Source organism: Spea bombifrons, chromosome 11 (assembly GCF_027358695.1).
Source record: "Spea bombifrons isolate aSpeBom1 chromosome 11, aSpeBom1.2.pri, whole genome shotgun sequence".
Classification (NCBI taxonomy): domain Eukaryota; kingdom Metazoa; phylum Chordata; class Amphibia; order Anura; family Pelobatidae; genus Spea; species Spea bombifrons.
In genome coordinates this window covers 35,114,557-35,142,402 of record NC_071097.1, presented here as the reverse complement: position 1 = coordinate 35,142,402, position 27,846 = coordinate 35,114,557, and the positions used below count along the sequence as shown (strand labels likewise).

The 27,846-nt window shown below is 39.6% G+C and overlaps 1 protein-coding gene across 1 annotated transcript in view; it reads left to right on the top strand.

Moving 5' to 3' along the window:
* SORCS1 (sortilin related VPS10 domain containing receptor 1) overlaps positions 1-27,846 on the top strand; it is a 226,156-nt gene that overhangs the window by 107,095 nt on the left and 91,215 nt on the right. Inside the window, exons 4-5 of the mRNA XM_053450012.1 lie at positions 19,601-19,759; positions 21,562-21,635. Of these exons, the coding sequence (XP_053305987.1) occupies positions 19,601-19,759; positions 21,562-21,635 (233 nt within the window). The remainder of the gene's footprint in view (positions 1-19,600; positions 19,760-21,561; positions 21,636-27,846) is intronic.

Sequence of the window (27,846 nt, the reverse complement as noted above, 5' to 3'; positions counted from 1 at the left end):
TTTTCTTTGCCATTCTCTCTCTCTTTTCTTCATATTTTCCAGGCTTTTTCCCCCCCTACCTCCAAAGCAAATGAAAATTGATTGTCTGCCAATACTGTGATTATTATTTATGTCACAGTTTTTTTTTTAAAAAAAAAGCTAATACATCAGGGTAAACATCCACAAATGAATTTTGGTTCGAATATAATTAAGTCAACAACAAAAAAATAGAAAATATAACATGAATTATTTACTCGGGTTCATCTTAAATTTAAGCTCTGCGAAATCCAGATGCAAGAGAAAGCTAATTAGTTGTAAGATTTAAGTTCTGCTCGCTCGTTGTCTTTGTGTGGGTTGACAGATTGTATTCACATACATATTGTATGATTTCCACCAATGGACTTCTCTGTTCTTTTTTATTTCTTCAAGTGTTTTGATTACGATCTTTAACCCCTTCATGACAAAGCCCGTACATGTACGGGCTCAGAAATGCATTGTTTTCAATGGGTTTAGGGACTGCCTGTTGTCCTTAAGGGGTTAAAATAATAAATCATGGAGTCGTAAAGCCCTGCCAGCCGTGACATACCGCTATATAGTCACAAGCACTGTAAACAATACACGGCACAATGGAATAATATATGTGGGATTATGTATTGTCTCTCTGGAAGTCTCAAGCTGGCCTAACACAATTAATGAATGAAAGATCCTGAGCTGGGATTCTTAAAAATGTGAAACAGATTGATTTAGAAAAGAAAAGAACGCACGCGGAACAATGGAGCCGCTTTTCTAAATTATAGCTGCTTTATTCGATTTAATGCACTTTAGAAAAGTTCTTGCTAATGTTATGAAGGCTCCCGGCTTCAGTCCCCGTCGCGGAGCGCGTGTATCAGAGAAAGTGACTCGTTATCAAAGTCTTGACAGAAAGTTGAAATTTCCCTTTCATGATAAGTGCTGCGTATTTAGATTTAATGCTCGTTTTCCTTCAGTTATTCCGATGTTCTTTTCATAAGAAGGACACTTGATCTTGGTTTTGAATAATGACACTTTGTATCCACCCCATTGTATAGCCAATGGTTTGGCCTTTCTCGACACCCCATGCTTTTTAACCTGGATTTTCCGGGTGAGTTGCAATGAGAGGGACCCAGGGCTGTGACTTACAGAGGGCAAGAAGGCCAACCGCTCCAGATGTTGCAAGGTGAGGGCTGCCCACCGCCATTGCCCTCGTGTCTCCTTGTGGTTTTAACTACTTCTAGAAGCTGATGCAACATCAGCTCGGGGCTCTGAACTTGCCCCATGTGCCAAGATCCCGTGTTAAGACTCTAGATGAGCCATTGCAACTCACCAGTTAGTTGGTTGGTTCCTGGTGGCTCCGTATAGCTCCGCACAGTCCTGGCAATCGAGATTACGCCCCATTGCGGACTGTCTTGACCAATGTTTCATAATGGGGACTTTCAACGTGTGAATCTATGCTGACCAAACCAGGGACTCTGAAGAGTAGAGGGTAAAGGTGTTGAGCTGGGGCTTTCCCACGGAATAATCTACAATGTCACATCGCTTTCCGCATGCTGTGCGGAGAGTCCTAGATAAGGTCACAGCTCCATTGGATAACTTAAATTAAGTATGGATGCAAAATTTGTGTAGCCTAACAATAACTGATGGACCTCATGTTGTCCACCCTGCTTTGACCCTAAGCCCACCATCAGTGGTGGAACGGGAGTTCCAAGAAGCTGTTTGAACTGCCTTATGCTATGAACATTAAAAAGTAAAACCATATCTAAAATTTTTATTTTTATTAAATGAAGGAGCTAAAAACGGAGTATAACCTGGCATACTTCCCAGCGATACGAGAGTAAAGCACCCTACGCATCCCAACAATTCTAGAAAGCCTCAGAGGTCGCAATGACTTTTCAGCAATTTCCTATAAACAGTAGATGTTGATGATGTTAAAAACCAACTCATTTTTTATTGAAAATCTATAACAACCGAGAGGCAAAGAACGGGATCATAGCACACTTTTGCACCCTTTGTCAGTACTTGCAAGCAATAACACATATTTTTAGCACCAGTTCTGTGAAAGTTCTACCATCGCGGGAATTTTTTAGTATATTTTGTCTTTTTTTAAAAAAAAACACCTAGAAATAAAATACTTGTATAATAGGAACACAACTTACACTTTAAGAAAATATTTTACATCTCTTTTTAGTTTTTTTTTTAATGTTTTTTAGCATTGAAATGCAGGTTAGGAATGTTGGCATATGATGTCATATCATAATTAATTAGGGAAGGGTTGTGGCAAAATAACATAACATATTTTTTATTTATTCATTGAAACTACCTATATATTGTACTTTTTGTTTGAAGTTGAGACTGCTGGCAGCCTGTGGCAGATCTAGCATTATCTGCTTAATTTCCTATACGTTTTTGTAGCCCCATCCTTACATCTGCAATCAACAACTTAACAATAGGGAAGCGATAACTTAATGGGGAGGAATAATCATTCAGATCCTGAGAACAGGAAGTTTAGATGACTGCTCCTACCGTATACAATGTTGCAATTATTTCCCAATTATACCGTATTTGCTCGATTATAAGACGAGGTTTTTTTCAGAGCAAATGCTCTGAAAAATACCCCTCGTCTTCTAATCGGGGTCGTCTTCTAATCAGACCTCAAATAGAGGTCTGATTAGGAGACTAAGATCCAGATCCCCCGCACTGCTGCAGGGGACCTGGATCCTCCTGTCTCACCCCCCCCCCCATCATACACACACTTACCGGTGCTTCCTTGCTTCCTACTGCGTTGCCGGGGCAGCGGGTTGACGTCTACGCGATCCGCGTAGACAACGTCCGCTGCAGCCGGAAGGAGGTGTGGCTAGCAGCGGGGGTTGTCTGCGTCCGTCGCATAGACCTTCCCCGACTGTCAGAGATTAGAGTTCCCCGCACCGGTGCCGCACCGGTGCGGGGAACTTTGATCTCTGACAGCCGGGGAAAGTATACGCGACGGACGCATACAAACCCCCGCTGCTAGCCACACATCCTTCCGGCTGCAGCAGAAGGCGACGTCAACCCGCTGCCCCGGCTGGAAGCACCGGTAAGAGAGGGGGGAGAGCGGGGGAAGGGGGGTGAGAGAGGGGGGGGGAAGGGGGGTGAGAGAGGGGGGGAGAGAGAGAGAGAGTGTGTGTGTGTGTGTGTGTTAGTTAGTTAAATGGGGGTATAGGGTGTGTGTGTGTGTTAAATGGGGGCATAGGGCATTTCTGGAGTGGCGTTAAGGGGGGATTTAATAGCGCACTCTGCCTCCTGAAATGCCTTATACCTCCCTATATGCCACTCTGCCCCATAATATGCCTTTTAACCCCCTAAATGGCAGAGTGGCATATAGGGGTATAAGGCATTTCTGGAGGCAGAGTGCTCTATACAATGCCTTTTAACTCCCATAATGTCACTCTGCCTCCTGAAATGCCTTATACCTCCCTATATGCCACTCTGCCCCATAATATGCATTTTAACCCCCTAAATGCCAGAATGGGATATAGGGGTATAAGGCATTTCTGGAGGCAGAGTGGCACATAGGGGGTCAAAAGGCATACCATGGGGCACAGTGGCATATAGAGGGTTAAAAGGCATATCATGGGCCACAGTGCCATATTGGAGTGGCAAGCCTGGGGGCAGATGTGCGTAACTGGGGGACAGGTTGGAAAATACAAGAAATAAAAACAAAAAAAATCTTTTTCTCAATCATAGCTTTTATTAAAAAAAAATAGTTTACATGAATTAACATTTACTGGTAAAACTTTTTTCCTTTGGGGTCGTCTTATATTCAGGCTTTTTCTTTTTTTCCTAAGTTAATATTCAGATTTTGGGGGGTCGTCTTATAATCAGGGTCGTCTTATAATCGAGCAAATACGGTAAGTTTATAATTGGAAACAACCACGGGCGAGATATAGAACCTTATAGCCATTGCCGCAGGTTCAATAGCTTCTAAAGAATGTATAATCAACAAAAAAAAAAAGAAGTGGCCTCAAATATCCTCTCGTTGTCAAGGAAATTCTTTGAAAATAAGATTATTGAATGCCTTCTCACGTTATATATTTATATATTACTGGGCGTTTATGCTATACATGGTGTATGTTCTTTTATATGTGTTTGGTGCTTCTGATCAGATATTTTTTATTGCGACACAGATTGAAGATAAATTCAAAATTTTTTATGGATTTTTTTGATGTGAAAATATTTTCTGAACTTGTCTTTTTCTATAGCGCTCCACCAATTATCGCACCATTCCGTAGGCGTAAGAGCAAAAGGGATTTAATTGGCGTCAAAGGCCAAAGTTCACCGCTTGAGGAACAACGTGGGTCTAAGTTCTTATTGAATAAATTGTCTGGTTGGAATTTAAATGTCAGCAATAGGATTTAAATGTTTAGTTCGGCACAATAGAGGGGGCAATTAGAAGAGGTTATTTAAAGATAAAGTGTGTGAACTTCTTCTCCGATATCTTCCATTTGCTATAGAGGGTATTTCTCGTGTTCCAATGACCAATTAAAGTAATTTCCAAACCCTGGTTGGACTGGGGAAACTAGCAGTGGTTTGTCTTCTAGAACACAACTGGAGACACAATGTAATTGAGGTCATTGATGGTCCAAGAACCATGCCACGGACGGTAAATACTCAAGGTCTGCAATGGCCTCTCTCCTAAAAGTGAGAAACACTAAACATTCAAGGTGTGTGTTGGTCTGTCTTCAAGAAATCATTCATAGACATCTTATATTCAACAAAGGTGATAATGGTCTTTCTCCTAGAACCCAATGTTGGACACCACATACTTCAGGGGTAGTGGTGGTGGCCCAATCGCTATCCTACCAATCTATCTATCTATTCATTCATCCATCCATTCATTCATTCATTCATCCATCCATCTATCCATTCATCAATACGTCTATGCATTCATCCACCTATCCATTCATTCATCCATCAATCTATCCATTCATTCATCCATCTATCTATTCATCTACCTAATTTTGATTCCATTATATTTAATGATGTTCTTATTCAGTAATAGAAGAGTTTCACGCTGGAATTGTATCAAATGAATTATATTCATTTGGCCAGATGAACGTCGGCTAAGCTTTGTTCTGTTCACAAATTGTAGGTCTGCGCCTTGGAAGCCTCTCAACATTTAAGGGTAATCTTTCAGCTGTGAGAGGGCAGAGAGATCTGCAGATTTGTGCCAAACAAACTCACGAAAACACTTTTGGAAACATTATGCCAAACGAGAGGAAATGTTAAAGCTAAAAGTCACTCTAAAAAATTGAAACTTTGCTTTTTTTTTTAAAGCACAGAATGTGGTGTCAGGGTGAACGAGACATTTATGTTGACAGCTGAGGACAAACTACTTTTCATAAGCCGATGTTCCCCAGATGACATTTTATCATTCCCAACTCAAAAAGTGCATGTTAAGAATGTTGATGTATGAAGAAACTGGGACTTAAACATTTTAAATATTAACAGAAGTTCACATGTTGGACAAAAAGTCCAGACTTTTGCTGAAATGGAAGATTGCACCTTAAAATCGTGTTCAAAATAAGCAATTTAGCTTGCAGGGCACATAACCCGACTAGTCAAATGCACGCACAAGTTTAACATCTCTATCAAAGGAAAACGTTAGCGCATGCCAGTGCCACAGCAGAAGCTCATTACATTATTTTTTATGTCTGATTACACTTTACTGCGTTAAATATATATATATATATATTTGTTGTTGCAGCTAGTATGTGTCGATCAATATAGTTTTTAATAAATTATGATTTGATAAGAATCCACCCCTTTGTGAATGTGGTAGTAAATAAGAGTATGTCACTAATTATTCAATAGCGTATAATTTAGGTAAGGGAAGGGTGTTGATCATTAACCCACCTTGGTTAATAGGGGACCCTGGATACCCCCATTCTGTTTGGGTTTTTTCCCATATAATTGGTGTGTTGTAAAGGGGGTTTGAAAATGTTGCATGTTTCAGGTGAGGAGATGAGACTTCCCTTTGATCATGTATGCCCTCGCCTGAAGATCACAAAAAACGATGGGCGCTCTCATGTCCTTTCAACCAACAAAATCTTAGTGACTATGCATATTGGTTTTAGGGTGCGCATGCAATGCCTGATTTTTAATGAATAGACCTGAACTACAAGTTTCTGGCATTCTGGGCATTCATAATTTTTTCTATTATTGCTTTAATTGATACAATTGTTAAATTCAACAGAGAAAATGGGATGGAATCTTTAATTTGCATGGATTAGTATTGTAGAATGTATGTCACACCACAAGCTGTAGAATAAACATTGTGTTGCCAGCTAGAAGCAGCGATGTTATTTCATATATATATATATATTTATATATATATTATAAATCTCTTTTATTGGCACGGATAGCACCTTTCACTTTTCACAAAGGTCTTCTGGCTAACGTGTTTAAAAAAGAAGCCAGGATATCTGCTGTAGTTAGAAAGTGATTCTGCTTGTGGTATTGAAGTTATCCGGACAGAATATGCCGCTCAGTGCAGGGTTCACCTCCATTCCGAGATGTATTAATACAACGTGACACTGAAAAGCTAAGGATTACGGCTCTAACCCAGACCATTGCCTCTCGTACTGCAATAACCAAACGTGTCAAAGGCTATCTGACGTTCCTTCTCTAGTGAAGACGTTATATATTGTAATATAATATAAAATCACCCATTGTCACGTTGGTCTGCAGGGAGTGGATCTATCACTCAAACCCTACATTTGCCAGTTCTACAAAGCCATTTAACGGGGCTTACAGATTAAAATAAATAATATGTATTGATCTCCTCTTATATGTTTATCATGGGGGCTGCCATCTGGCTGTCCTCAGGATCTGCAAAATTATTCATCCTCATTAAGTTATCTCTTCACTGTTAAATTGCTGGTCGCTGTTGATTGGTCCATGCAGCCTTTGTAAGGGTGGAGGAATGAGAGAAACTTTGGAAATCGATTGATTATGGGAGCACAGGGAATTGATTGATTATGCTGGCGGGTTCCCCTCCATCCTCGCCTGATGCACCTCTTTTCTAGAAGTTCAGAAATTTTAGGGGGCATGGGGGTTCTACAGCCAAAAAGCCACATTAATTTGCATAAATTCTGCAGAAGTGGCTTAATACTGTAAATTAAATTGCATAAAAATTTTTATTCTTCATATATAGCTATCCATCAGTCAAAAAGTTACAAAATAAATTCTTGGTGAAGCCCCGTCCCTGTCCACACCGCTAATCATACCACCCAAAATAAAAGGGTCCCACTATGGGTCGTTACTTCCTAAATGCAATGTAGCCACATTTGTGATAAGTATTTTCAGTTTAGATTCTGTATTAACTTTTTTTTTTTAAATATCACTTTCTGTATTGATTTGAAGCTCGTTTTGGGTTCTCTGCCTCCAGCTGCATGTGTTTGAAATACACGGAGATAATGAGAATCGCATAACAGAAATATCTAAAAACTGAAACAGATGGTGATATTACAAATGGTTCAATTACGTTGCTTACGTTCTAGCATTTTAATCAGCCTTTCGAAAATATAGATGATTATTATATCGAGAAAGTCAACATGTTGGGTACATATGAGTGTATACAACTTTAAGAGATGAATGCAAGGGGTTGTGCGTTAGATGAAACTTCATGTCCTTGCCTGCAACTTGCAAAATAATAAACAATAATAAAAATCAATATTATTTATTTTTTAAAAAAAAATTAAATACATATTTTATTTTTTAAGAAAAAAAGTCCAGTGTCACCTAAAACCCCAGGAGCGGGACCATGATGCCCCACCACGCAAGCAATAGGAGCCAATTCATTAGCCTTGATGGGTTTATAGAGCCCACCCATGATCATTACCCTGCCTATGATCATTACTGTCTTTAATGGGATGGGGTTAATAAAAAGGGTTACGGGATACATGGAGGCTGCAAATAAAAAAAAATACATGTACCTTCCGACCTCGCTACCTGTAAATCCACAGGTAGGTGGAGGGTAGACAATAAAAAGCATTGTCCATCCCCTTCATAGTTAAACGGGAAAGAAAAAAAAATAATATGCTTCATCGATGATCGTTGAATACCCTCACCTTTGGCCCAAATGAATGAGATAAGTCCAAAAATATTAAAGTTAAGCATAAGACACAAAATACCTGGAGCCGTCTGGAGCCGTTTGATTTCCCCATCTGACCTGAGAGATCTGACCTGAGACATCTGACCTGAGACATCTGACCTGAGACATCTGACCTGAGACATCTGACCTGAGACATCTGACCTGAGACATCCAAGAATTTTGGACCATAGTATCTTGCAAGCTTCTACTGGGATCCTCCAAAAACATGACGATAGGTTGATTAAATACTATGTCTGGTACATCCATGGCACCAATTGGATGGAGGATACATTGTATCCTTTTTTGGCTTTAATGGGAAATAATTGTGTGAGATTTCTGCATGTATTTCTCTAATAGGTTGGACTAACATAATAAATAATAATTTATAATAAATAAAATAATAATAAAAATAATAATAATAATAAATCATAATAATAATAATCAACTGATAAATTATGTGATTTACAATAAAACAAAACAGTATTTTTATGGTGTTTTCTTCTTCTTCAAGTGATACGACCAATACACGAAGAACCTTTTGGATGATGTTAAACCTGAATTCCTGATCTATGACCTACTCAGATCTATAGCAAACATCCGTCCCCAGAGGGGCCATGGTCTTCAAGATGAAGTAGAGTGATCATCAATAATTACCCGCTAATGGAATATATCAATCACGTGTTTGTAGAATAAAAGCCAACCGTAATCTCCGAGGATTTATATTGGCAGCGGGTCATCAAATGCCGACAAATTACCTTTAGATTAAAATGCAGGGGATTCATTCCCAATCCAGCGAATGGTATTTATAATCCAGAAACAAGGGGAATAAAGCATGATTATTTTCTTACCGCGATTAATGATTACATTTATTATATGAAAGTCACCTGTTGTTTAGAAATTGCCCTTCAACGTATGTGTGCCGCCGAACCTGCAGTTTCCTTGCTGATACTATTATTATTCTCGGTTTGCGTCTCGTTAGTCTAAATGCTTTCACCAAATGATTTCTAAATGATTGTGATTATACTGTACTTATAGGATAACTCTCATTACCCCCAGGTAGCCACAGTGTAGCTGAATATGATAAATAGTACTGCCGGTGACAGACTGGGGACTAAACAGCCAATGGCGTGGCCTCTTTCCTCCCCTGATGTCCCTCTTTTCTAGGAGGTCAGAATGTTTGCTGGGTATGAGGGTATCGCAGGGTTCTACAGCCCTAAAAGCCCCGATAATGTGTATAGAAACAGCAGGGAACGGCTTTATACATTAAAGTTTACCTAGTGGATATGTGTGGAACTGCAAGTAAAACAAAAAAGAAGCTTCCCTGGGGGGCAATTGACTGTTCTTGCCAGACTGCAAGTGGCCCTGTTTAGGAGACTTCTTTAGACCCCAAGCCCCTGTGTCCCCCATTTCTCCCCTGATGACCCTCTCTCCTCCCCCGATGCCCCTCTTTCCTAGGAGGTCAGAATGTTTGCTGGGTATGAGGGGATCGCAGGGTTCTACGGCCCTAAAAGCCCCGATAATGTGTATAGAAACAGCAGAAAATGACTTTATAAATTAAATGGGGTAATAGACTCGTGAAAATGGACCAAAAACTAGTTTTTTGTTTCATTTTTGGTCTAATTTTGTTTCCTGCTCTTTCTGTACGGATAAAATTCCAAGGGCTTTTTTTTACATTTGGAAACAGAATTTATTGTCACTCATTCACTCTCTCATGCTTATTCATACTCTCTCACACTATCACTCACGCTTTCTCACTCCCTCCTCGTTCCCAGACATTCGTACCAATTCACAAAATTGCCAAAAATTCATTAAAATATGTACAAATCTGAATGCACAAAACTACTGTGCAAATAAAAGCCGTTACTCTGCTTCTAAATGCCCCACTCAGTTACACAAATAGCCATCAACAGGGCTCAAAGCGGTATAAAAAGTCTGAGTGAAGCCCCCGCCCAGGCCACACCTCCAACCACACCCCCTAAAACAAAAGTGACCATTTTTGTCTATTTTAGATAATAGGAGATCAGTGCCATGTACTTCTTAATACGGCCTTAAAAATAATAAAATGAATAAGTGATTCTTTGCGTGTTTTAGGAGTCATAATCCAACATCAGTGGGGGATGGAGGCCATCGATGCAAGCGGCAGGCATTTATTGGCGAGCTTTAATGTTTTTTATAAAAAATGTATGCAGGCTACACAAAAGAAAATCCGTATGGTGCATTAGGACAGTGAGCGTTCCCGCAGAATGGCCGAGCCGGCACGATTAATCCATTCCATAAAATGTGAAGAGCTTTATTTCAGGGCTTTTATCCCAAGACTAATGAGTCAGAACATAAAAATAACATGAAATAAAAAAAAGATGTTGTTTTAATAACTTATGAAATCCTCCACGGTTACTACGTCTGATTGATGGGCAGGCTTTGCGGGCTGCGTCAGTCACTTTGCTTGCCGGCACTCCATGAAAAGCATTAGAAGCGACAGCTCTGCAGACAAGTGACTGATGCCTGCCCAGTGCGTCTCCTCGCCATCGCCAGCCCTCTATTGTTCTTGTAAAGGCATTGAGCCTTTCTCGGGGGGGAACTCTCTGTGTGACTTAATCGTGTGATGTCATAGTTACACAGGTGTCTGACGTCTACAATCCAATTTAACCCCTTAATGACAAAGCCCGTACTCTTCATCTCTCTCGGAACCTTAATACTACTAACGCCCTGACGAAGCCAACTTCAAGTCCTAAAAGATGGGCTCCATTTTTTTTATACATACAAAAACAGGACACTTTGATATCATTAAAAAATATCAATAATTTTTGCCAACTGCATCCCCAAACAAATTTGTAGACAAATGTAGAAGAAATGTGACCGTTCTGTTATTGCCTCGTGGCATAAATATATATAGATTCATTTTTAATCGCTCGATTCTCAGCATAAAAACTGTTTAAGTGACCTTTGGGGAAAAAAACTTGCACTTGCACACAAAAAAAATATATATTAGCACGGAGCAAACCAACTGCCTGGTCTTTATCCAAAAACAGCAGAAGGGATGGCAGCGGCAAGAACGCGTTCTAGATGCCCCTGTGATGTGAATGACCCGTGGTACAGCTGGCATCCCAGATGCTACGGATCAGACGTCAACATTTCCAAACGTACCATCTCATTTTTAGTGAGTTGGGCAGTGTTGGACATACTGTATAAAAAATTAGAGAAGACTATAAAAAAAAAATTAAGAGCGTAAACTGTGTGTTTTCTGGGATGAAACCAATAAAAGAAAAAAGGGAAAAAATGATCAATTCTTAAGTCTAAAATATCAGTTACTGAGAAGGGCTTGGGCATGAGCTCAAGAATGAGATCTTATGTGCAAGTACAGATGGATGGTGATCCCTTCACGTGGAGCTATAGTCCTCAACTGGCTTCTATGACCTTCCATTGCAGACCTCCAGATATATCTGTGTCCGTGGGGGCCACAACGGCAGAGAAGTGCAGAAACGTCTGCCCATATTCTGAAAATTACGAGAAAAATTCCCCTTTTCTAGCCCAAGAAAACATTCTCGGACTAAAATGTTCCAGACTAGAGTTACTAAAACCAGTTGCATGGGTCATGAGGGTTACCCCACTACGGAAGGATAGCAGCTGCATGCATCGCGACATCAGTCAACGGTCAACGTTCCACTACTTCCGCAGAAGGCATTCCCAAATCCTACAGCGTGAAGAAACCATGACTTTTTTGCCCAGCTCTGAAAGAAAGTAGGGGCAAGAGGAACTGCACTGTTACTGAGAATGTAAGGGACTCTGTTGAGATGAAGTGCTTCTGTTTTGGATACATTTTGGCGATTGCGTTTGGTTTAGAAGGAAGGTGGTCCTTGTAGTCCACCTCTGAAGTTCTCCAAGAGAGAAAGATGCCAAAGACAAGGCATTAAGCCCAACTTGTTCATGAACGAGTGTCTTTCATACCCTCGATGAGTTAATGGTCAAGGTGACTCAACCATAAACGTCTTTGAAACCAAGTCAGGTGCATCACCCACCACCATGAGAACATTCCTGTAATAACACTGACCAACAATTTGTCGGAAAATACGAGATCCGACCCATTAAGAACAACCTTTAACTTGAAGAGCCAACTTATAAATCCCTCAACAGGGAGGCTGAGATTCTGCACTTAAAAAACCTCCAAAGGGGGTATAATAACAATTCATTATTCTGTAGGAAGCAAAGAGGATTAAGAACTTTTTAAGCGGTTTTGGGTTCTTTTTTTAAAAAAAAACCCCAACTATATATTTCCAGCTCAAACTTTCCGCGAAATTTGGATAAGAAAACTGTCTTTGTTAAAGAAAAGCATGTTGTATCGATTCACCTTTTCATGTCTCCGTGTAATCCTATGCTTCAGCGTCGAAAGCAGAAGGCAAAATACAAGGTTTTGCTAGAACTGTGACAAGACCCACTTAATAATTACGGCGCTGGGCGCCTGCCAAGCGGAACGCAACGGTTTTAGGTCTCGCTCGGTAAACCCTATTAACTCGAAATAGCACAGCAGCGCGCCGTGAATCCATTCTCATATAGATCCGCAGCTCGGCAAACGGCATTCCCATAAAATAACATTAAAAAACATCATAAATATTACTGCCCAATAAATAAGATTGTAATTGGAAGAAAATGCATTTGCCTGCAATTAAAAATAAATCAAGAGTGGTTTAACACCGAAGTATGGATTGGGTAAATGCTTCGCGGGTTCTGCTGCGTCTTCATTTAATTTCACACTTATTATGGGAACCCTTATTGTCAGAAGGACTGATATTCTGTATTTAAAGGAAAAATCAATAAAACTCAAGTGTGAGTTTATACGTTCAGATACTGAGTCTTTAGTTGAAGTTGATACTTTTTATTGAGCCAACATAGAAAATGATTGAAGGTGACATGGACTTTCGGGAACTCGGGGGTCTTGTTTTTAGATGGAATCAGGCAAAAAAAGTCTTTTTTGGGGAAATTTAACAATTTCTATTTTCTTTTAATTAATAGCCAATGGCAACTTTGTGGAGGAATTTTAATAAGGGCCATCCATGGATGGGTGAAAGGGGTACTGGTGGTCAACTACACCAAATAATGACCCCATGGACCATGCCATGGACCATTTAACCTCAGAAGGACGACCGAGTAAAAACTTTTGCCCATATCTGAAAAACATTGGAAATGACTATTTTTAAGGTTCAACACTTTAAGACGTACTGGTGCAAATGAGAAGAGAGCCCTGCTGTTGTGAGCTTACAATCTATTAGGAGGTTGAGTGGGAATGAGAAAGACTCTACGAGCAAGAGTGACATGGAGTGGTCAGCGGCCGGGAGATCTCGAAGGTGGGAAGGACGGATTATATCTTCAGGATGCAGGCTGAGGGTAATAGAAGGATAGATTGTAAGCTTCGGTGAACCTTTAGATTTAAGCTAAGCAGAGAAGAGTCTGGGAATTCCAGGGAATAGGTGAAGCATCGGCAAAATCCTGGAGACGTTAGTGGGAAGCGGTGATAACGGCAGAAGACAGACACGAGTCAAGGGAAAATCGAAGACGGCGGGGAGGAGAGGATTTCGAGATAGGAGCAGAGATCTATGGGGTGCAGCGTCGTTCGGGGCTTTGTAGGTCAAGAGCTTAAATTTAATTCTGGAAGTTATGGTCTTCAATACAACCAATAAGAATACATTGTTACAGTACAAGATGAAAAGCTTACTGCGCTCGTATTACATGGTGCCAATGAAATAAAACATATATTTTATTCATGTATTTTAGCTTGAATAATGAGAATAACATTCTATAATAATAGAATATAATATATAATAATAATAATAGAATATAATATATAATAATAATAATAATAATAGAATATAATATATAATAATAGAATATCATATATAATAATAATAATAGAATATAATATATAATAATAATAATAATAGGATATAATATATAATAATAGAATATAATATATAATAATAATAATAGAATATAATATATAATAATAATAATGGAATATAATATATAATAATAATAGAATATAATATATAATAATAATAGAATATAATATATAATAATAATAGAATATAATATATAATAATAATAATAATAATAATAATAATAATAATAATAATAATAATAATAATAATAGAATATAATATATAATAATAATAATAATAGAATATAATATATAATAATAGAATATCATATATAATAATAATAATAGAATATAATATATAATAATAATAATAGGATATAATATATAATAATAGAATATAATATATAATAATAATAATAGAATATAATATATAATAATAATAATGGAATATAATATATAATAATAATAGAATATAATATATAATAATAATAGAATATAATATATAATAATAATAGAATATAATATATAATAATAATAATAATAATAATAATAATAATAATAATAATAATAATAATAATAATAGAATATAATATATAATAATAATAATTTTAATAGAATATAATATTCTATAATTCTATAATATATAATAATGCTGTTGAGTCCTGGACAGAAGGACTGTTTGCCAAATAGTATAACCTTGGTCTCATTCTAAACGGCTTACTCTCGGATTCTTCAAACATTAACCCTTTAATAGCACACCACGCAGATCCTATTATTCGAATGACCTATTGAAAACCATGACTTGTCAGTAAAAGATAAAAAGTATTCTGACTGAAGTCACCTGTATTCAAGCAGGGTTTTCGTATGTGATACAGTAAGCAGAAAAGGGATCAGTTGGGATGATCAGGTATGAGAGTCCAACATGAATGTTGGCTCCAGACCACGTGGCCCTGAGAATCTGGCCCTTCGTTTGGGTAAAAACCCTGTGGCTTAGTGGGCAAACATTAGCAATATACAATAATTGGTGATTGGCAATTAATTCATTCCCTTCTAAGGAGTAATAATGCTACTTTGGTAAAATCTGTCAGAGTTACATCTGTCAGAAGGACCGGCGACTGATGTCAGCGGGTAGTCCTGGCCGCATCCCCCGAGGGTAGCGGGAGCCTAAAAGATCCCAAAGTAGCCAATCAATGGCAAGAATCGTTGGACAATCGTTCTTCTTTAGTGAGGGTGTCAGGGACATTAAACTGTCCCTTTAAATAATGTTAAAGGGGGTGATACCAGCATGAGACCCCTGTTTAAGGACAACCTGACAAGGGTTTTATAGAGCGTCAGACATTGACAGCAAGCAACGAAGCTTGCCCAGTGCTGGGTGACGACCCTTAAAATTACACATTTTCTTTAGTCTGGGGTGAATCTTTGTTTTTTTGGTCTTAAATCGCTAACATTTTTACCATTTCTTCTTTATTAAGATCATAAAATTCCTTTCTAGGAGCTGTATGAGCCAGCGTAATAAAAGCTTCATAATATGCTTTTTATCGCGAGAAATTCTCATTATTCTATTATTCCTTTAGTGTCGGATTCCTGTCGATGGTGTCCAGCTGACTCGTTTTTTTAGGTACTTTTGTTAGTTTTTAAATGCCCCGGCCACCTTAGAAGGCAAATAAAAGAACTCCGTCCCATCGCAATTTTCCGCATCAAAAACAGACTCTATAAATATAATATTTTGGTGGATTCCCTGGAAATGTACTTTTTTTGTACCCTTATTGTTAATTTTGATAACAGTTGTTTTTTTGCTCTTTGTCTGAGCAGATGAGATAACTGTGCGATTCTAGAACGATCTTCTTCTTACCAGCCTCCAAATAACAATTTTATGTCATTATTACGGTATTTGGCCAATATTGTTGATGCACAAAACTGATTGATTTTTTTTTATCCAGAGGAAAAAGAAAAATAATTAATTTGAAGCGATTGTGAAAGTATTTTAGGATTAAGTGGAATGATGGAAGTGAGAGTCCTGGCGGGGGATTCAGCAAGTGAGCCGGACTTGGGGTTGACGGCACTTTAAGGCCACCGGCCGCCAAGTGCTGACGATGGCGAGATGGACTGTCCGGGGCTGATGGGGATAGTAAGCGGCCCTCTGATTGGTCATATTTAAAGAACAGACTCTTTCAGCCATTGGCTGCCATTTTCCCCACCCCGTAGCGGGTGCTTCCACTCACCACCTGCTGTTCATTGGTCCCTCTGTGCAACCCTCTCGCCATTTATTGGTTGCCTTGTCTCAGCTCCCCATTTGAATCGCAATCTACTGGTTTTATTCCCTCCTTTTGCTCTGTACTGGATAAAAGGCTTGTAATCCCCCTTAAGGTTCCTGGGGGGGATACAAAGACTCAAAAAGAGACATATTACTGCCCCCAAACAGCAACAGACGGCAAGGGGGCTTCTCTTGCACAGTGTGCAGTCTCATTAGACCAACTGGAACTCTAGTGCAAGCCAGCGATGGAGCTGTCTTATGGCGAGTATACCGCGCATGTCCACCCGTAAGCAGATTTGTTCAGCCAAATCCATTTCTTCCAAGGTTCATTTAAAGAGACCACTCAGCCCCCCCCATATGCTTTAACGTGATGGATTGTCCCTTAAATACTTAGAATTTTGAAAGTCTTAAGTTGCCGAGATTTCCTACGGGACGCGTAAATTCTGAGTACGTCTCTCTGCTAGTTCAGTAAAGACACTTTATGAAACAATTTAACATAAAACACTCTAAAACACAGTTTTAAAGTACCTGGAATGCTTTTACTCGAATGTTTAAACATGAAAAACTTTTCTTTTTTATCTGTTTTATGTTTTATTCATGGACCGGATTTAAGTTGTTTTTTGGGTTGTTTTTTTTTTGTTTTGTTGCTGTGATTTGGAAAAATACAGATATTAGGTGTTCGGGTTTTAAGAATGTTAGATAATGGAGGTTTTTTGACAGAGGAGGATCAATCAGTCAGAGGTCAAATGGGGGAGTAGGAGGTAAGCGGGGAGCACGGGGGGGGGACGCACGGCGGAGGCAGCCTGATTGAGCGCTTGCCACTTGGTGGCAAAAAGTAATTCTTCGGAGAGCGGGCAAAGCCGGAGATTGTGGGAAAGAAGAAGCAAGTGTAGAGGGAGGCGTATTATTTGCAGAGGTGAGAAGGTGCTTTACAGAAAAGATTCTGGAGGCGTGAGTGATATCGACAGCGGATAATCACCATAATCAGCTCTCTGTATGTATTTGTGTTATTTAAGAAAAATAAAAGAAACCAAAAAACAAAAAATATTAACTCAAAAAAAAGAAGAAGTCTGTGATCCAACTTAGATAAAAAGAAAATAAATCTTTATATTCTAGGAGCTCGGAATGCTGGGTGAACGCGGTGTTCTACGTCTGTACTTTACGCTTCTTGTTTAATTCATATGGCCAGAGAGTCAAAGGCTTGTGTGTAACGTAGGGATATTTTATTGTACTGAGGGGGTGGTAGATAAGTAGCATGGCCTCTCAGCAGAGGTGGTAGAAGGTAATACAGTGAGGGTATTAAACATGCATGGGACGGGCATGCGGCTCCTGAATCTAAGACGAGACCCACGACTGATAAGGTTTACAGCAGGAAAAACAATCAGCCTAGAAATAACTAATCGTAGCTGCAATACATGCTTGAAATAAACTACCTTGTGTCTGTGGCTTGCAAACTGTGTCCCTGCGCAAGCAAGGACTCTGTGTCTGTGAAGGAGCAGCTGCCAGAGTGAAGAACAAAGCAGACCAAACCACTTTCACAGCAGGGGGGTGTATAGAATTATAAAAGTTTTTTGCTGCACTCCCAACTACAGTTTTTTCTCCTCTCTATGTCTAGTTAATCTAAGCCTTCTGTTTCTCCCTCCGCCGCTCCAGTGGATTTATTTTTTTTGGGGGGGTCAAGTGCATCCATACTCACTGTCTGTGAAAACAGGACACAGGGGCAGCTACAAAGGACTATTCCAAAAAAAACTGGGGCACTTGGGAGGTATGCATTACTGATTGTGCTGATCATCAGATTTTATTGAATCGTTGTTAATAAAGTAGATTCCTTTAAAGAGCCCGGGTTGGAGAGGGTTAATGTCAATAAAGTAAACTTTACATTTGTTGTTTTTTTTTAGCCAAGTCTGATATCAAATGCTTAAGATCTAAAAAACTGAATCCGGGGCTCGTTCATCAAAAAAAGGAAAAAAGCGAAACAAATAAAGTTTCTTCCTCTTTCTTGGGAAGATGACAAATTGCCGCATGGAGTTTGCTTTCAGGGGTCTGGGCTGAATTTATTGACTGGCTGTGAAAAGCAATTAATCTATCAGGACCGGCAAAAGTCAGCGGGAATGCGACGCGAAAAGAAATGGAAATAAATCCTCACTTACTCTGTTACTCGGAATTTGTAACATTGTATCAGAGAATAAAGCGATTTGGTGATTTCTGTAGGATGGAAACATCTGAGAGCCGCTCTACCCGTTTTATCTCAAATATTATATTACTGCTTGTCTTATATTCAGTACGGAGCGGCAAAGAGCAATATAACTTCTCAACTCTGCTGCGAAACCTCAAACCTTACTTGGTTCTCCATCTGATATTAGGATAGCCGCATGCCTACCCTATATAAGAGGAAGCCCATGGGAAAAATATAACCCCCAACGCTGTATACAGTAATATAACCCCCAGCGCTGTATACAGTAATATATCCCCCAGCGCTGTATACAGTAATATAACCCCCAGCGCTGTATACAGTAATATAACCCCCCAGCACTGTATACAGTAATATAACCCCCAGCGCTGTATACAGTAATATAACCCCCCAGCGCTGTATACAGTAATATAACCCCCCAGCGCTGTATACAGTAATATAACCCCCCCAGCACTGTATACAGTAATATAACCCCCAGCGCTGTATACAGTAATATAACCCCCAGCGCTGTATACAGTAATATAACCCCCAGCACTGTATACAGTAATATATCCCCCAGCGCTGTATACAGTAATATAAGCCCCCAGCGCTGTATACAGTAATATAACCCCCCAGCGCTGTATACAGTAATATATCCCCCAGCGCTGTATACAGTAATATAACCCCCCAGCGCTGTATACAGTAATATAACCCCTAGCGCTGTATACAGTAATATAACCCCCGGCACTGTATACCTGGTGGTTAGAGTGCAAGCTCTTTGGCCTTAGCTATGTTTGTTGGGGTGCATGTTCTAAGAGGAAATAACATAATGACCCAAGAAGAGCAGGTTACATTGCTTCATTAACTGCTCTACTTTTTTCTCCCAGGAGTATCAATAAAACATAACAATAATAATAATAATAATATTACTTTACTGAGAGGGTGGTGGATAAGTGGAACAGCCTCCCAGCAGAAGTGGTTGAGGGTAATACAGTGAGGGGATTAAACATGCATGGGATAGACATACGGCTCCTGAATCTAAGACGAGACCAACGGCTGATTAAGGTTTGAGTTTAGACGGGGGGCCGAATGGGGCCGATCTGCCGGCAGGCTCTGTGTTTCTAGTAATAATCACTGATATCTGATATGATTTGTCACCCGTCGTCGTTATTGTTTTTGTAGATCATGCTCCTGACGGATCCGGAGATAGAGAGCAGTCTGATGATCAGCTCGGATGAAGGGGCCACGTATCAGAAATACCGACTGAACTTTTACATCCACAGCCTCCTCTTCCACCCCAAGCAGGAGGACTGGATCCTGGCGTATAGCCAAGACCAGAAGGTACGCACAAGAGATGCTCGCTTATTATTACGCTTCCTTATATTCTCGGGGCTTAACGATCAGCTGTATATTCAATCCCCCACAATATGCATTTATAGAAAAATCTAGATTTTCCCTGTAAATCGTCGCAATTCGTCCAACAATTTCGTTTTCAGAAATCCCATGTGTTGCTATGGTAACAAGAAATAACCACGCAGAAGAAGTTGAGACGAAGGAATGAGCGAAGATTTTCATATTGCGCGTATTCGTTTTTTTATTCATCTGATGCCGCATTAACCCTTTGAGCCATTTGTATTTTCAGTATTCCAGATTATATTTCTGTTTTTTTTTTTTGCGCATTGTTCTAGAAACAGAGATGATTTTACAGATTTTAAATTTTATTATCAAGAAAATGAACACCAAGTTAGAGTTTTTCACTGGTTATTTTTTATTTTTTTAAACTTTATAAATCGGTTTCATTAAACATTACATTTTGTAACAATGAAACAACAATGTCAAAAAATAACAATGAATGAAAATGTAATTGAGATCTCCTTTAACCCTGTGGGTGCCTCTTTCATCTAAAGAGCATACCTGGAAACTTCCTCCCTGTAGCTCCTCCCCTTCCAGAGGAGTGGCTTTATATAAGGAATGAGCTAGCTGTACATAGAGGAGGGGCTAACCTCCAACAGCCTTTAGTGGAAGGGAAGTAGGTGGGGAGCATGCAGAAAATGGACAGGAAGTGCAAATATGCAAATGCTGCTCCCCGCCTGGAGAACGAAGAAACTGACCAGGAGACCCCGGGTGGAATGGCTTTACCTGGAGACTCCGGGTCAAACCCACAGAGTTCACAGGGATGCTAAAGATGTAACCCCATTTTGTTCACTTATATTGAGCGTTAGCCACCTGAATCATACAGAATTACATTTGGAGGAGTACATTTTCTTTACTTTTTTTTAGTCTATTTTTAAGTCTTGATCGCAGTCAGAGCTAATACAGCCCGTGGCAGAGAGCCTGAATGAAAATCAATGGCTAATTATTCTGCCGGGTGTGAAGAGCGTGCGGTGAAACCTATGCTGTCTGATAGGAGTTTATCGCACGTATTTGTTTGTATTAAAGATTTTTTTTTCTATTCCTTTCGGTTTTCTGTTACGGCTTATAAATTGATCTTGTGACAGTTATCAGTCCTGAGGGATATTTATGACTATTAAGTATCAAGCCAGCCGGGAAGAAATAATGAGAAAAAACTAGATATTCCTAGCATTTTAAATGGCTTTATTTAGGGGGTGTGGTTAGAGGTGTGGCTGTGGCGGGGCTTTGTGTCCTATTGCAATTTGTATAACTGAGTGGGGTATTTAGTAGAAGGGGCATTCCTGCTGTTTCTATACACATTATCAGGGCTTTTAGGGCTGTAGAACCCTGCGATCCCCTCATACCCAGCAAACATTCTGACCTCCTAGAAAAGAGGGGCATCAGGGGAGGAAAGAGGGGCATCAGGTAGAGGAAAGAGGGGCATCAGGGGAGGAAAGAGGGGCATCAGGTAGAGGAAAGAGGGGCATCAGGGGAGGAAAGAGGGATTGTCTCATCTTTGTGATACAGTGCGGCCCATTTCTTCAATGATATTGCAGGGTTTAACATACAACATATAATTATGGTACAGAAAAAAAAAAAGTGGTTTTATTGCCATAGCAACCAATCCACTTATCCCATGGCTGGACCATTCCATTGGCTGCCATGATGATAAGACCACTTCTTTTGAAACCTTTGGACTAAAACCACTTATTATACTTATACGTCTTTTTTTTTCCCTCCATTTCTTCCAGCTGTACAGCTCCTCGGAGTTCGGGAGGCGTTGGCTGCTTCTAAGCGAAGCCGTTTCACCCAACAGATTTTATTGGTGAGTTTCTATACCTTAACTTTACCGGGAATGTTCTCTAATATTCTTAAATATACATTTATGCTGAATGTAAATAATAATAAAGAAAGTTAAAAAAAAAAATCAAAAACATAAATATAACTTCAGTCTGCTCACCACTGTATGGCTGTGCGATGGAATGGAAGCTTTAGATTCAGTAAATCTGGGGGGGGAGGGGTGATTAGTAGCTGCCTAGCGCCATAAGTGATTATTCCGGGGCTTTCCCATTTATACTTTACTTTAAAAAAAGACATTATGGAACCTGATAACGAGTAGCGGTGACTACAACGTTGATGAGGAATGGAACAACTTAGTTATTAATAAAGGAAAGAGAAGTTGAATTTGAAATATTGCCCTTTAAATAATTTTGTCCGTTCCATGCCTTTTTTTTTTTTTTTAAGAACTAGCGCTCCACTATACAAGATCAAAAATCCAGTACAATAAATATATTCTGAGTATTTACTTATCATTATGCTTTAAGATACAAACAAGAAGCAAAGAAAAACATTTTTTTTTAAAAAAAAAGACTTTTTTTATTGGGCAAAAACATCCAATGATATGCGAACACAAGATTTTGTAATTAGCAGATATCTTGCGAATTTGGACATTGTGTTAGAAAATTGGAATGCGGTCGCTGTGCAGAATTAACAGCTGAAAGTTAATTGAAAGAAGGAATTTCTTTTCTCTCTGGAATAAATGATGTCGTCGAAAAAAGTCAAAGGAATTAGAACCTGAATATATTTTTGTATCCGTTGCGGTTGCTAATCCAACGAGGGAACGAAGTTATCCCCGTGCGCGTTCGGAATATTACAGAGGCATCTACCTATATATACAAATCAAATGTAAATGTATGGTATGGAAAAAAAACCTGCCGGCAATTACGTCTCGTTGTTTTTCTTTTTATATGGAAAAGTAATGATAATTTAACACATTAAATTCTGGGAGGTTATTCAATGCATGAGTAATGCGATCAGCTGGTAACTGTAACAAGATGGAAGGTTTCTGCCTCTTGGCTTGGGGCACCGATTTTATTTATTAGTAGGATTCGGTAGGAGGATGACTGCGTTGTCTTCTTTTGCCACCATAACCCAACAGTTTTCACAGTTTTGGTTAGAGTTGGGTGAATGTGCGGCTAGCGGGGAAGTGGAATAGTGCTGAAATAGACATTAAAGCAATTAAAGTCCTTGCTGGTCTTCTATCACGGGGTCCTTGCCCTTATCCTTTCTCTATCTTGGCATCTTGAAGCATGGATTGGCACAGACGTGTTTCATGGCATCTTTAATATTGGACTCAGTGAAGGACACAATCAGTGTACACATGAATGCACTTGCCCTCACACACAAACACACCCGCCCATACACACCCGCCCATACACACATGCTCGCCTTACACACAAACATACTAGCATGCAGTTGCCCTAATGTGCAAACCTGTCTTCACACACACTTTCAAAAGAGAATAGCGCTCTCACTTCTCTTCTCTAATTCTTCCCTTTCTTGCTCTCTTAGCTTTAAGACTATCTCTGTCTTTTCTCCCTATTTTTATTTTTCTCTTTCTTTTGTCTCTCGTTCTCTCTCTGTTTCTCTCTCTCTCTCTCTTTTTATCGCTCTCTCTCTCTCTCTCTCCCTCTCTCTCTCTCTCTCTTTCTATCGCTCTCTCTTTCTCTCTCTCCCTCTCTCTTTCTCTCTCTCTCTCTTTCGCTCTCTCTTTCTCTCTCTCCCTCTTTTTCTCTCTCTCTCTCTCCCTCTTTTTTTCTCTCTCTCTTTCTCTCTCTCCCTCTCTCTCTTTCTCTCTCTCTCTCTCTCCCTCTCTTTCTCTCTCTCTTTCTCCCTCTCTTTCTATCGCTCTCTCTTTCTCTCTCTCCCTCTCTTTCTCTCTCTCTCTCTCTCTCTTTCTATCGCTCTCTCTTTCTCTCTCTCCCTCTCTTGACAGGCGCATAGTCGAAATGTGGGCCCCCGGTAAAAACCCCACCAGAATACCCATCCCCAAATAAAACACAGACACCAGAAATGTAGTGGAAAATTATTTATAAGTCCACAGCTTGAAAACACCGAACAAAAATCATTGTCACACAAAAACAATAAAATACGAATAGCCCGACACCACCCACACCATGACAATGACCCAAACAATAAATTAACAGTGACCAAAAACATAACAATAAAGTGCCAATAATTAACATTTCCAACTCCTAAATAGGGGTATACCCAGATACCCCCACACCCCCAGGTTCTGAGCCACAGACCAGCTCGAAACCTACAAAAAATAACAACCAACAACCATTCATTAACTTTTTCCACGAAAACCCCCATTCAAAACTCTCCAAACTTGCCTCTCTACCCCGCCGCTGTGACAAAACCGGAACCACCCCCCCTAAAACCATAAATAGGGAGGGAGGGACAACAACAGGTCTGACAAGCAGGTTAAAATTGTGAAAAACAAAATGGATACCTATTTATATAACCCAGCCCCTGACCTTAACTGACCAATGAAATTAAATCAAAACCCCTAAGGCCCACCTCCTAGCACTGTCGGGGCCTCCTCCGCTAAGCTGCGCTTCCTCCAATGGCTTCATTCTCTCTCTCTCTCTCTCTTTCTATCACTCTCTCTCTCTCTTTTTCTTTCTCTCACTCTCTTTTTCTCTCTCTCTCTTTCTCTCTCTCTTTCTCTCTCTCTTTCTTTCTCTCTCTCTTTCTTTCTCTCTCTCTCTTTCTCTCTCTCTCTTTCCTTCTCTCTCTTTCTCTCTCTCTCTTTCTCTCTCTCGCTAAAAAACATTAGTATTTTGTTTCCTAACTCAAAGTTCGGTGTGTAGTAAACAATGATAAGTAGACCCTGAGGAACCCTCCACATCAGAAGGCTGCCCTGCAGAACCTACATTAGACAGTCTTCCGCTGAACAAAAGAAATGACTTCGTAAAGGATTTCAATTAAAACTCGTATAATTCACTGATTCGTGACCACTTAGAAAGACGGCGTTAATCCTGCCAGTTTGGTATAAACGCCCTATTAGATTACCCCTAGGACCAGCATATACATTACAGCGGAATCTGCAGTTCTGGAGCGAAGCGTTCCCCAGAATAATCTTGTTCAGTGCGTAAGATTTATGATGCAGGATACTCGCGGGTGCCGATATCTGCCGATGATAAATCCCTCAATACAAATACCGCGTATAATTGAATTACAAAACCATTATGATGCGCGGAGTAGAGCGATGTTATGGCTGTATTTTGACAAGATAATGTTTGCTAAAGTATCTTCCCTCGTACATTGATTGGGCTGCAGGTAACTCCAATCGCGTCTTCTAACTCTGATTATTTTTATGGGTTATTAGCTCTGCAGATAGTGTCAGCGATTCGCAAAACAATGGCGTCTGCCTTTTATTTTTCTTAGCATTTCTATCAAAAATGTTTTGATTGTCTTAGCTCGTGTGCGATGATTTGCCTGTTGAGGTCAAGCCACTTCGTCTCGTGAATCATTAAAAGATATCATGTCATGGGGTTTACTGATAACAACCTCAAGTATCGCTTCATTCCGCACATAAGGGGGCGGAATAACAGCCGAGTGGTCAGCTAGGAAACAATGAGGTCATTGGCCAATACAAGTTCAGAGCTGAGACGTATTTATTACTGCAGACTTATGTGACATTTATTATTACACATATCATTTTGGGGACACACAATGAGTAAAATGGCATACCTTCCAAGTTTCCCTGTTTAGATAGGCCAGTCCTATTTTCGGGCATAAACCTCAGCACAACTTGCAAGTTGGGAGAGAGATGGAAAGAAAAAAGAAAGGAAGGAGGAAAGAAAGAAAGAAAAAAAGAAAAAGAAAGAAAGAAAGAAGGAAGGGAAAAAAGTAAGGAATGAAGGAATGAATGAATGTAAGAAAGGAAGGAGGAAGGGAAGGAATAAATGAATGAATGTAAGAAAGAAAGGAAGAAAGAAAGGGAAGAAAGAAAGAAAATGGAAAGAGGGAGAGAAAGAGAGTTGGTGAACAGGGAGGAAGGAGGAAAGGAAGGCAGGAAGGAAGAAAGAATGAGAAAGAAAGAATGAGAAAGAAAGAAAATAGTGCTTTTCTATTTAAAAGTGTGTGAAGAAAAGTGTGTACATTAGGGTAAGCGCCTAAGATGTTTGTGTGTAAGGCAAGCATGTGTGTATGTATGGGCAGGTGTGTTTGTGTGTATGGGCAGGTGTGTTTGTGTGTATGGGCAGGTGTGTTTGTGTGTATGGGCGGGTGTGTTTGTGTGTATGGGCAGGTGTGTTTGTGTGTATGTGTGTGTGAGAGTATGCCGTAGAATACATTTAAATGCGCAAATGTATTTAACGAAGTACAGGAGGGAAGTTTATTTCAAAGGCAGAGAACAAGAGACCAGAATCTAACACTAGAGGGTTAGATGTTTAGATGGGGTATAAGAAAGGTTTACTTTACTGAGAGGGTGGCTGATAAGAGGAACAGCCTCCCGGCATAAACGTTAGACGCTAATACAGCGAGGGAATACTCGATGTGCCGAATGGGTTTCACGGAATCTGACATCACATTTTAGATGACTTTGGCCGTTTGCCGTTCCGGGGATTCTGTTTGCGATGCGTTTTGTTAGTGTAAGTATTTTGTAGAATGATTCGCACCCTGAGCACAAAACACAATGTGTTGGCGAGTCTCATAGCCCAGGGCGAATCGCTGCAATATACCAAATGAACGGAACGCATCGCGCTCTGCTTTCCAAACTATGTGCGGACGCAGCTTGTTGTTTTAAGATCAGCGCCATTACTTAATGCACAAAAAACACCCCAAAAGTGAAAAAAATGGGTTTCCTTCTTCATCTTGATAAACAATTCTAATTAAAATTATATTAAACAATGAAACATTATATCTATTGTAAAGGAATGACGAGTCACCGAATTGCCTTGGTATATACATCTGCTTACTTGTTGACATTATTGACACAACATACAGCAGGTTTTACATATTTACAGAGACGTTGATGACATCGTATTCTCAATACATAGACATTAATATAAAGTTGGCCCCCATTTTTCATCCAGTAGAGAATTTGTGAGGTCCAGTTGTTCAGAGATTTCAACCCCATTGAACACCTTTGGGATGAGCGTCTCATCCAACATCAGCGCCTGACCTCACAAACGCTCTACTGGATGAATGGTCAAAAATCTCACAGAAACTCCCCAAAATCTTGTGGAAAGTCTTCCTGGAAGAGTAGACGCCGTTATAGCTGCAAAGGGGGGACCAACTTCATATGAATGTCTCTGTATATAGAATGTGATGTCATCAAAGTCCCTGTTGGTGTAATGGTCAGGTGTCCCAATACTTTTGTCCATATAGAGTACAATGACTTTCTTCGGTGTCTAAACCCAGCAAGCGAGGGAATGTCACGTTTCAATCAGTAAAACTGACAAATGCATTATGGGGAAAATCATACATAAAAAATACTGCTGGCTCCATTTTCTTTATAAAAAAAAATATCAATTTATTAATTTTTCCCGTCTTTATAATATTCATTGTTCAACATTATAAAGAAGCATTTCCAATAAAGCTGCAGGTTTTTTTTTTTTTCTAGAGCTATAATCACTTTTATCCCGGATTCTAAATAGAATTTTCTTTCTACATTATAGACCCGCAGTGCGATTTAAATATATCTTTCCTCGGCGCTGCAATCAAATAAAACAACATGGTCTTGGAGCGATTTTCTCGCTGGGATCCACTCGTTCGTAGAAGAGCGTGTACTTTGCTGTCTTATTAATGACACATGTAAATGCAGTGTGTCTTACTCGATTATCCTGCCTCCGTAACGGCATCGTTTACAGCCAACCTTTCTTTACACATCAGTCCTGCTTGATTCCGAATAAAAAGCTACTCATTAATTTAAAAAAAACAAAACAAAAAAAAACATAAATATTAATAAAATGACACATTTGCTGTCAGAATCCTAAAATCTTATGTAAATTAAAGGAACAGTGTCCCCGGCAGCTTCCCAGGCAGCTTCGTCAACAAGGAATGCAGATTAAAGTACTTTGTAGGAACTTTGATATGCATTCACTAAAGTTTAAGAATACAAATAGATGGCTTTAGGAGAAGCTGCAGCTCCTGCCTCCTCCGTGGCCCAATGTTTAACACCACTGATTGACTCTTTGTGTTCTTCTGTATTCTTTCTTCTGTCTTCTATCTTGGTCCGCTTCTCC